This window comes from Lactuca virosa, chromosome 4, assembly GCF_052849685.1.
Source record: "Lactuca virosa cultivar CGN04683 chromosome 4, Lactuca_virosa_CGN04683_v6, whole genome shotgun sequence".
Lineage (NCBI taxonomy): Eukaryota > Viridiplantae > Streptophyta > Magnoliopsida > Asterales > Asteraceae > Lactuca > Lactuca virosa.
The window spans coordinates 127,833,087-127,844,462 of NC_136429.1; the positions used below are offsets into that span (position 1 = coordinate 127,833,087).

Sequence of the window (11,376 nt, forward strand, 5' to 3'; positions counted from 1 at the left end):
CTGTATCAATTCACCACTCTTTTTTATTATCAGATATGGTTTGTATAACACTCCAGAAATCATAAAAATTTAAAGGTTATCTAATGATCTTTGTTAACATGCGAGTTTTATATATTTCATGATTCATGTCAAAAGAAGGTATTAAACTCAATTATACATATCTTTTAATCTTTTATAATGAACATCTCCTAGTCTAGCATGCCATAAATCTGATTTATTTAAATTATTGCTAGTACTAGTTGAAGTCATGTAAATTGAATTATCATAAAAAGGATAATTAACATTAAGCCTAATCATAACATTACATACATAACCAAATCCAACAAAAGTACCATGTCTTAACAAGATATACTTGTCACTTTCCAAAACTTTTTTATAGCCACAATTATTTAACATAATTTTAGAGAAATATTCTTTCGAATCCTTAGTACATACATCACATTGTCTAAACACAACATTTATAGAAGTAAAATTAAGTAATATACGCCTTAATCCTTTGATTTGTTCAATTGCAATAGTGCCCATCTTCACAACAGATCCATCTTCAATTGGCTGACATTCTTAAACCAACGAAGATCCTTGCAAACATGACTTGTTTCACCAGAATCAACCCACCAAGCAACATCATCATCATGCACATAAAATGCCTCAAAAATTATAAAAACATAATTCTGAACATAATTAAAATCCTATACCAAATCAGAATTCTGATTTTGTTGCTTTTCTGGATCCTTAGACCCACTTAGACCGACATCTTCATTCACTTTACAAACACGACAATCCTTCTTGAAGTGAACATGTTTGTTACAGTTCCAACATTCCAGTTTTAACTTTTTGTTGTAAGATTTATCATCTTTTCATTCGTACTTCCTTTTTCCTTTAGACTTCTTTAAATTCTTTGATCCATCACCTTCCACCATATTCACAAAAGAAGATCCAACTTGGTTCTTGCCTTTAGGATTATTGTCAAGTTCTTGAGTCCTCAAAGAATCTTCAATCCTTAAGCGGCTTCCAAGTAAACCAAAGTTAACTCTTTTTTTATGTTTTAGAGTATGTTTAAACTCTTTCCAGGAAGGAGGCAGTTTTTTCAATGATGACAACCACAAGAATGCCTTCATCCATTTTTAGATTATGTTGGACAAACTGTCCCAGAATCCTTAATAATTCAGGGAATTGTTCCATGAGAAGCCTGGTATCAACCATCTTGTATCATGAAATTATTGATCAAAATCTTCTTACTAGAAGCATCTATTGCCATGTACTTGGATTCTAGTGAATCCCATGGTTCCTTTGCAGATTCAACATTTTGATAAACAACAAATGAAGAGTCAGACATCCATTTAGGATGTGGCCATGACATATGTAATCATCATTCACCCACTTCGATATCCTCCTAGTTTCCTCCAAGTGTTAATCTTCAGCGTATTCAGGCATGGGGGTACTCAGAACATATACCACTTTCAGAATAATAAGGAGGAAATGGATTTTCTTTTTCCATCTATGAAAATGTTTCCTTCAAATTTGACTAGCTTATCAAACTTATTTGTCATGTCCTTTACAGATTCTCCATTCGCCATTTTCCCAACCAGGGGATCTATCCCTTGGACCCCACCAGGGGTTGCCATCCTTTGGACCCTGCTGCCAAGGGCGTTGCACCGGACCTCCGCTTTTCAAGGGCTTCACCCCTAAATGATAGTGTACTTTGACTAGAAATAAACTCAAACATGTGTGCACTCTGCACCACCCTTACTTGTTTGATATTTGTCAAGATTGCATTGGTCAACAAATTAATCTCAATACACTTAAATAACATTGATATCATAAATCACCAACAAAGTTGGGATAATTTTTTTTTATTAATGGTTAATCAATGAATAGCTAACAATTAAGTAGAGGGGCAATTTATGTAATAGTTCTTATAAGTTTGTATTATGGTATTGTTACCATCATTGATCAAACTTGGAGGCTAAGAAAGGATCCTAGGGTAGGTATGTAAGACCGACCAAGGCTTTTATTCCTTAACCCTAATTTTTTCCATCCCTCCCTCTCATCTCTCCACTTCGACAAGACCTATAATCAACCCAAAAGGATTTTTTGTGTTCTTTCTTGTGCACCAAGAATCAAGGAAATTGTTTGCTTGAAGACAAGGGGTGTGATTCCATTAGAGGGTCTCTATTTTAGGTTCTTGATCTTCTTGACTTCTCATACAGGTAATATTTTATCCTTCTTGTAGATAGTTTCCGGCTATTCATTGATAAACAATGGTCCCTGGTTCAATCATGATGATTATGTAATTATACTTTGCTACCTACGTATTTGTTTATAAATTGTTTTATGCATAATTATCCAATAATTGGCGAGTTCCATGTGATGAAATTTTAAGGATGGAAAGTACCTTATGTATTTACCAACCAAAATATCTTATATTTAACTTGGTTCGAATATCAATTATATTTTTAGATGTAAATTATATGAATAACCTGAAAACCTGAAATATACTCGAACAACAAACCTACATGGGTTGATAACCTAGATAAAACAACGTAGGATGACAATATGGGCTTATAACTAATAACATACATATACTAACATTATTAATAAACTAGACAAATAAGTACATTACAAGGAGGCTATACTAATAATAGGGTTGTGAAGTCAGCTGGCCTAATTTATCATCGTTCTCATGAAACTATCATCAATTTGTATTTTTCATCATAAATTTAAAACTAATATTTAAAATTGAAAAGTATGTTCTTAAAACAAATTGTTTTTTTTAGTATAACATGATTTTATTAAGTTAGCAAGGAGCTAAACAAGCCAAAACTACATCAAAGTAAGTGCAAATATTGGGGTTTTAAGTCACCCAACCTAATGCACTTTGTTTTTCCTACTGTTATTGCTAACCTAGAAAAACGTATGAGTAACAATTCAATCAAACAAATACAAACTTTTAAGGCATGACTTTACAAAACAGACAAACATTTCTAAACAACCAAATTCTCTACCAAAAAGTGTAAAAAGTAGGTTAAGAATACTTCCTAAGCAATCTAGCGCAAAAAGAAAACCAACATAACCAAGCCTCATAAGACACTATCATCGACATAAAAATATCATTTCCTTGCATGCTCAATCGAAGCCACCATGGATATGGAACAAGAAAAGAACAAGTGTCTAATAAATTCCAACCCCACACTACAAAATGGGCAAAAGATCGAGGGAAGATTTAGTCTTATACTAAGAAGGTTGTCTCTAGTAAGAAGCTTATTCAAAGCCAAATGTCAGGCCATAATATTCACTTTAATAAGAACTAAATGACTATCTAGTAGGGTTAGGATTGGTAATCAACGAATGTTTATCAATAAAAGATCTCATCGAAGAAACATCATACTCACCCGAACCCACCATATTCTAAACCCAATGATCTCGTTGGCCATCTAAAATCAGTCTATTAACAAATGATTATTAGTTGTTAATAGACTAAGCATGAAAGATAAACCTAAATGTAGTGGTTGGTTATGGAATGCAATACAAATATATGATATTGGTCTACTCAGGTTTTCAATTGAAAACGAGGTTGATCTAAGGAATGGCCATAATCATATGAATTATATTGCCCTAATATTACATGTGTATGTTTTTTCTTATACGATGAAATCATGCATAATGTTGTATTTTAAAATCTTACCCTTTTCATAATCATGATATTTGAACATTGGTCAAATAAGTCTAAGGTGTACATAACATATACCAATAAGATTCAATATCATCAAAACCAAGGTTGTAAAAATTATTAGGCGGAAGCTAATCAGATGACTAAGGTAAAAAGCCTAAACGGCTAGGCATAGATTAATCGATGACCCTAAATTGTAAAAGAATGTATTTTATATTTCAAAAAAAATTGTATTACCACATAGGAAAGTCTGAGTCGTTTTATTCTCGGATATACATCAAAGATTATACAAATAGGTAAAGTTGAAACAACTAGCAAATTTTGATTTATTTTAAGCTTGAATACACATGAATAAGAGATTATCATAATGTAAGAGATCAAACACCAACTTCACATTCTATTCAAATGTTGATTCATTTCAATCTTTTGCAAAAATGAATTTATTAGAGATTAAGAAATCGAAGATAAAAAGACAGGTGCGAGAAATCAAGGATAGAAAGACAATTGCAGAATCAGATTCATAAATCAAATATATACATTACTTCAAGTACATATGGGGAGAGATAGAAAGAAAAGAGTGTGAGACTGCAAGAAAAAGAGTCGGAGAGATTAATAAAAAATAGGTGTGAGAGGGAAGAGATAAAAGAGAAACATTGATCAGTGTCAGCATGATGGCTAACATCAACGTAAAGGTCAACGTCGACGTGATGAGAGACGGAGAAACATAGTCGTTGGCATCATGAGAACCAAAGAGATGTGAAACTAAAATTAGTGCACTTAGTTTACTATTCATGTAATTTATTTTCTTTAATTTTAATTTTTTGATAATTTTGACCATTTTCATTTTTTAACTAATTTTGACCGCTTAGCCCGATTAATGATTGGCTTTCACCAAGTTTGATCGGGCCTGCCTAATACAACATATTATCACTATTCATGGAAGGATGGAGACCACCAGACGTCTAGACACCGATTAAGAGAACGTCTATACCGAATTTAATACACCAATCAAAAGAACACATCGTATATTTATAAGACAATAAATTCTTGTTACAATTAATATTGTTCAAGTTAAAATTAAATACGTTGGTCATGGCGATCAATCTTGGGTTTGTATCCTAAAATTTAATAAAGAATAATAATTTTATTATATAATGTAATGACAAATAATAGGAAATCCTTTTTTAGGGTATTGATATGATTCAAAGTGCTTATTTGTCAACTAATTGATGTATCTAACGGCTAAGATTCGAATATTCTACTCAAGTAAATAATTATGTAGGCGACTTGTACGTATATCAACACGTAGTCATGTAATATTATTTACTCAATGTTTCATTAAATTAATAAATTGTGTTAGATTTTGATAAGAAATGCAGAGATATTTGACTTTCAACTGGTATCAACAACGAATCAAAGAGCATATTCGGTTTGTTACAATACTAATGTTTTATTTTAATAAACTAGATAAATATATTATATTATTATTATATACTCCTTCCGTCCCAAAATTATTGTCCACATTTGACTTTTGAAGTCTTTCCATGTCAACTTTGAACATAAATAACTTTATTTGTGCTATATAACTTTTGATGAAACTTATAACAACGAAAATACATCTAAAAAACAATCTATTTATATATCTTGCATAAAAAATTATATAACAAAAAAAAATTATTTAAGGTCAAAGTTAAACAAAAAAGACTTAAAAAATCAAACGTGGACAATAATTTTGGGACGAAGGGAGTATTAAACTGAAAAAACGTTCAATCATATGGTTATACCTCAATAATCATATCATTTAAAATCGTGAAACGGCAGACGTCAACATATTCTAAGAAAACTATATTTTGTTATTTTTTATTTTATATGAAAAAAGAAAAGTAATAAACTATAAGGTTGAGCCTTTCAACGGTTGTCGCGCTCAACGGGACCATAATACATAGTTTGTTTCGCACAACACATTCACAAATCCAAGTTCACAACCATTGCCGATTGGTCAAACAATGGCGGAGAACGACATCGAATACTTAGGCTCCGGCGTCCCGGCGCCACCTCCGATCAACATAATCAACTTTGAAAACTATAGAACCAGCAACGACGGCGGCTGGAGTGGCGGCAGTCATAACGAGATAGAGATAGTGGAAGAAGATGAGGAGGAGGAGGAGGATGTTGGTGGTGGTCGATTTGGAGGATTCAGAGTAATGCCGTCGATTACAGAAGAATACGACAGTAGCAACCCGAGTGATTTGTTTTCTTATGATATCAATCGGAATATGAACGACGTCGTATATGTGGTGACTTGGAGAGGAACTGAGGAAATGTCGTCGGCAAGCATGGATGCGCTGCTTTGGACTCTCGGCAACAATCGTCATGACGAGTCCACCATTGTCTATCTGGTCTACGTCTTCCCTGAGATCCGCTTCCTTCCTACTCCTCGTAAGCACACAATCATATTACTGTTTACTGAATTTTGTTTGCCAGTCGATCGTCATCTCCGTTTCAAATCCTTCAAAACAATTGATGATAAGTATCATTTCGATACTCATGAACATACATATAATCTGTTTCTCACAAGTTTATGTATGTTACGAGTATTAAAAAAACATGTTTTAAGAAAGTCAAATTAAAATTATAGCTCCATAGATCTAACACCTTATTGTCATCGATCGATCTAAAAGTAGGTTAGGTTAAAGGAAAACCAATTCTCATGTTCATACACGTTTTCAACAAACTGTTGACTGTGATGACAAACCATTTAATAAAATAGGTGGTTAGGTGAATCAGTACAGTAGGAATACAAGTGTTTGGTGATACACCTTGATGAACTAATTTACGCTAATTTAAATTTTGAGCTCCAAAACTCCATGACCCCTGTTTTTGCTCTCTGGATTCACTTCTATGAACGTTTTTAGTTTGAGACATAGATGTTTTTTTAACCATAATAATGAAGTTATTTAGATGTCACAAATACTGTTTTGGTGTGTCAATGGGACGAAAATTGCACAAAAATGGACTTGTTCTCGACCAAGTTTGTACAAAATTAAGACATGGATGTTTTTCCCTCTTTCTCCTTTGATCTCATCAATGAAAATAGTCCTAAGAAACTCAACTAGTCCAGTGTAACAAATGCAGCCTAAACACTAAACGGTTTAAACCAAGATTTTAAAAATTGATGTCAAATGTACAGTGGGAAGGTTACCAATAAGTCAGGCAAACCCAGACCAGAAGGAAAACTTCCTAAATCAAGAAAGAAGGAAGAGAAGTGAATACCTCCAAAAGTTTCTTTCTTTATGCTCTTCTTCAAAGGTCCAAGTTGAAACTGTGCTTATCGAGAGTGACATGGAGGCAAAAGCCATACTTGACCTCATTCCAATTCTAAACATAAGAAAGCTCGTGTTGGGTGCCACCAAATCTACCCTAAGGTGCACAACCCCTCCAACCCACCTTCTTATGTTTTTATTATATGTATTTATTTATTATATTTAGTAATCCTTTTGATGTCCCAATAATAATATATAGGAAACTCAAGAGTAGCAACAAGAAAGGAGGTGGAGGTACTATTGACCAAATACTACATAATGCCCCAGAGTTTTGTGATGTTAAAATCATATGTGAAGGAAAGGAGGTCTCATTGCAAGACCAGTTATCAACTGAGCCATCGTCCCCATCATCCTCAACTGTTCCATCTCCACGTGGAGACACTACTGTCAGCACCCTAAAACCGGTGCCAGTTGACCACGGCTATACCATTGGCTTTGTCAATTGCAGCTGCTTCAAGCTCTAAAATCACAGGACACAACACCAGACTGTTGTGTTTTGGCATCATACCTAAAACAGTCTCTTCTTTTCTTTTCAAAACACGTAAATACCCACCTCATCTTTATCATCATAAAAGTTAGCCTACAAAGTAGTTCAATCCAGTTCCATGTAACTCCTGTTATGTTGTTGAAGAGGTTGAAGTATGTTTAAGTAAAAACATTCATATGTTATGTAGATTTAAATTAAAAGTTTGTGACAAAAGAAAAACGGATTGTTATTGGTAGCACACAACTTATAGGTTACACGGGCTCACAATTCTCACTTTCTATCCACAATATTATATATATCCAAGAGGTTCTTATATTACAGATGCAATAAATAAAGTTTTAGTTCATTATATTATATGTTGTATAGGCATAATGGAAATGGATCATTATCTTAATGAATTCACTCCCTATAACTTCACAATGACAAGATGCAACGCAATAACAAGACAACAATTACCACTCACAAAGTGTCATGTAACCGATCGAAAAAAAAAATACAACCATCCTTATCCACCCCAACCGATACACATACACAAACAAACTGTAAAATCCATAGGGGTATTTAGTCCGATCACTAGAAGAAATCAAACTCCAAGTAATTATCTGAACCCGAACCCGCACCCACACCTGCACCTTTTTGGTTAGGAGCAGCCACTGGGGGTACATTAGTCTTTTCACTTGTGGAAGCAACCGGAGCGGTTGCCGAGAACCGTTCAAACTCAACCGGCTTCGGTACATCTGGCGGTGTAGCACACCGGATCAAAGCCCAGTTAACACCTTCAAAGAACGGGTGTTGTTTGATTTCCGTAGCACCTCTTTTATACGCCAAACGATGTTGAGGCTCTTTCACAAGCAAACCCCGGATGAGATCCCGGGCAGAAAAACTGACCACGGGCGATTCGGGAAACCTCAGAGGCTGCCCGACAACGTTAAACAAAGTTGCCCGATTGCCTGAACCTTTAAACGGGGTTCTACCGAATAACAACTCATACAAAAAGATCCCGAAAGTCCACCAATCTACAGCGCTTCCATGGCCTTCGCCTTTAATAATTTCCGGGGCTAAATACTCATGGGTCCCCACGAATGACATGGATCGGGCGCTTGTGGGCTCCGCCATGAGCTCGGGTAATGGGCTAACTTGGTTGCCTATTTCGTTTTTGATTTTGTTTTTTCGTTCTTTTTTGGATTTGCTTGAGAAGAAGCGAGGGGAGAAGCAAGAGGTGGGGACCACACACGAGGGTTGAATACAAGATGGCTCGATGCAAGATGGTTGGACACAGTATACGGTGGACCTACGGAGTGGCTCGTTGTCCATAGATGAGGATTTTACTAAAGTCGGGCTCACAGTGCACCGAAGGGAAAGGTCAAAATCGGAAAGCATTATGTGTCCGTCTTCTCTCACGAGGACATTTTCGGGTTTTAGGTCTCGGTAAACGATCCCGAGCATGTGGAGATATTCCATGGCTAATAGCACTTCCGCTACATAAAATCTACAAAACAATAAATATTTGAGAAAATGATGGAAATGGAATCGAGGGCAAATTTGTAAATGGTTAGGTTTAAATAGAAGAAATAGCAACGTACTTTGATTGATTTGAAAAAAGTAGCTAATTATAGTAATGTTATCCATGTACAAATAAATGAGGATATTTAACACCTTACCTTTCTAGACAGTGGAAAAAGGACATTATTTTCTAATTAAGGAAAAAATTTAAGAGTTGGGTGGTCTAGATATAAAAGCCTTGATGCCAAAAATGATGCAGACATTTAATCTTTCTACACCAATAATCCAACATTTATAGAAAGAAAGTTTCATCTTGATCTTAAACCACAGACAGTCTTCATGTGATAAAAACAGTACAAAGATTAAAAAAATCCAATGTTTCCTTGTATCCCAAAAGATTATGATAAAAAGAGCTGATGCAAAAATAGCAACATGCTTTCAGTTATTTGTGTATTGTAACATGATTTAGGAAGAAAATGAAAGTTGGATGGTATAATAAATGAATTAGTGAAAGTAAGTTGCTATTTCTTGCATTTAATCCATAAATGAAAATATAACAAGATGGATAAGAAAGAAAGATGCTTACTTGACAGCTTGCTCGGTGAAGTGTTTCCCGGGTTGTCTCTGCCTAAGGGTATGCAAGTCTCCTCCAGGACAAAACTCCATAACCAAACATGAGAACTTATCAGTCTCAAAATGAGTGTATAGAGTAGGAAGAAACGGATGATCCAAAGATTGCAGAATCTCTCTTTCTGTTTGAGCTCGAAGAAGCTTCTTGCGACTTGCTAAAGAGGCTTTATCCATCACTTTCATGGCAAAATATGCTTTAGTCCCAGTCAACTCAGCCAAGTAAACACTCCCAATATCACCACATCCTAATCTTTTCAACAATCTGAAATGAGTTAAACCCAAAGCCCCATCTCTTGCTCGCACCACTTGAATGGCTTCCCACCTCATATCATTTGATTTGTGTGGCTTGTTGATACTGCTACTGAAACTACTACAACTGCTCTCATCACTCACATTGCTGCTTGTACTTCCTCTACACATACTACTCTTCCCACTCTCCACAAGAGCACTCCCGCTAGTCTTCCCCAAACTGCTGTTTCCATCACTTGCTTTATCTGAAACAGAGCTGTTCTTTACGCTTCCTTTCTCTGCTACTTTCTTTTCTTGATCCATGGAAACATCTGGGACCTTAGCAGTTTCTGATTGAGTAATCAATAGTTTGGAAGCTAGGTTAGCTTCCAAATCATCTCCAAGTACATGCTTTGTGGTGATTTGATCCAAAGATGGTGGCATAGCGCGAGTTTTTGAGGCCATCTGGTGATAATCAGGATCAACAGCTTCTCATGGTCGTAAAGGTTTCCATCAATAGAGTCCAACTCAAGTTATTTTCAGCTCTGTGAACAAATTATAAACATATTCAAGTCAACAAAAGCGATTGGGGCTCACAGTAAAGCGTATTTGACTAAAAAGGGAAAGGAAGACTTGGATCGAACGCAATAGACGGACATGGAAGATTCTAGACGAAGCGAATCCAGTCGCAAATTATCACAAACGGTAATCAAAACCTGATCCAGGAGCTAGATCTTAAACTTAGCAAAACCGTAAGAAGGTCGAAGATCAATCATGCAACTCGATACTCAAATTTTTTTGAAATAAATCGATTTAAATCCTGGAAAACGAAGAGAATATTGCTCAGATTGCAAGGACCACCGGCGAAAAGTTGAACAAGTAGTCAATCAAATCAGGAAATTGACAAATGCAGTTGTTAATAGCATCAAATTAGGTTTAACTTGATGAATTAGAAAAAGCTAACCCGATACAACATAGATCCAACAAAATCTAGAAAAAAAAAAAAAAATACAGGAAAGCAAATCTACTGAAGCCATTAAAGAAAAACTAAGAAAGAAAGAGGAAAAACCTAAAGTTGAAAGAATCAGGTCCACAAGTTCATTGCTTTGATTTGGGAGCAAAAAGGAAGGAGCAAGTTCTCTTGTTCATGGCATGCTGATGATACCTGTGAAAAGATCGAAGAGAGAGAGAGAGAGAGAGAGAGAGAGAGGGAGAATGGGGAAAGTGATGCTTGAGAGTAATAAAATTTGACTGGGCCTCGTCTTCAAGACTATGAATGAAGCAAAAAAGCTATTTTTATTTTGATTTTTTTTTTTATTTTCATTTAAAAAATCAATCAATAATTTAAATTGTTTTTGAGTCCCGAAACAGAAAGGTCCGAACTACGAATCAACATGCTGGACTCTTTCACTCTCGCCTGTCTGCCAAGCCATCAATACAACACAAGCACTCCTCCATGGTAAATTACCAATTTACCCTCCAACCTGTCTCCTTCACTACACTTCCACTTCACCTTTTGCTCTCCCAATCATATA

General features: G+C 35.3%; 2 protein-coding genes across 3 annotated transcripts; one reads left to right on the plus strand and one right to left on the minus strand.

Moving 5' to 3' along the window:
* Positions 1-5,580: 5,580 nt before the first annotated feature.
* LOC145107354 (U-box domain-containing protein 33-like) lies at positions 5,581-7,758 on the plus strand. The gene is made up of 3 exons (XM_079044225.1): positions 5,581-6,109; positions 6,861-7,095; positions 7,193-7,758. Exons 1-3 carry the CDS (start codon positions 5,677-5,679, stop codon positions 7,455-7,457), a joined length of 933 nt encoding a protein of 310 aa, XP_078900351.1. The 5' UTR covers positions 5,581-5,676; the 3' UTR covers positions 7,458-7,758.
* A 91-nt stretch (positions 7,759-7,849) lies between these two features.
* LOC145107353 (serine/threonine-protein kinase D6PKL2-like) lies at positions 7,850-11,118 on the minus strand. Of its 2 annotated transcripts, XM_079044224.1 has the most exons (4): positions 10,911-11,118; positions 10,499-10,661; positions 9,570-10,386; positions 7,850-8,969 (listed from the first exon to the last, which is right to left on the minus strand). In XM_079044224.1, the coding sequence occupies exons 3-4, from the start codon at positions 10,304-10,306 to the stop codon at positions 8,054-8,056; spliced, it is 1,653 nt and encodes a 550-aa protein (XP_078900350.1). In that variant the 5' UTR covers positions 10,307-10,386; positions 10,499-10,661; positions 10,911-11,118; the 3' UTR covers positions 7,850-8,053. The 2 variants fall into 2 exon arrangements, with proteins under 2 accessions (XP_078900350.1, XP_078900349.1); XM_079044223.1 differs by lacking the exon at positions 10,499-10,661.
* Positions 11,119-11,376: the final 258 nt, after the last annotated feature.

Coding starts and splice junctions, on each gene's coding strand:
- LOC145107354 (XM_079044225.1), top strand. CDS start 5,677: ATGGCGGAGAACGACATCGAATACTTAGGCTCCGGCGTCCCGGCGCCA. Junction 6,110..6,860: donor CCGCTTCCTTCCTACTCCTC/GTAAGCACACAA, acceptor TCAAATGTACAG/TGGGAAGGTTACCAATAAGT. Junction 7,096..7,192: donor GCCACCAAATCTACCCTAAG/GTGCACAACCCC, acceptor AATAATATATAG/GAAACTCAAGAGTAGCAACA.
- LOC145107353 (XM_079044223.1), bottom strand. CDS start 10,306: ATGGCCTCAAAAACTCGCGCTATGCCACCATCTTTGGATCAAATCACC. Junction 8,970..9,569: donor TTCACCGAGCAAGCTGTCAA/GTAAGCATCTTT, acceptor ATTGTTTTGTAG/ATTTTATGTAGCGGAAGTGC.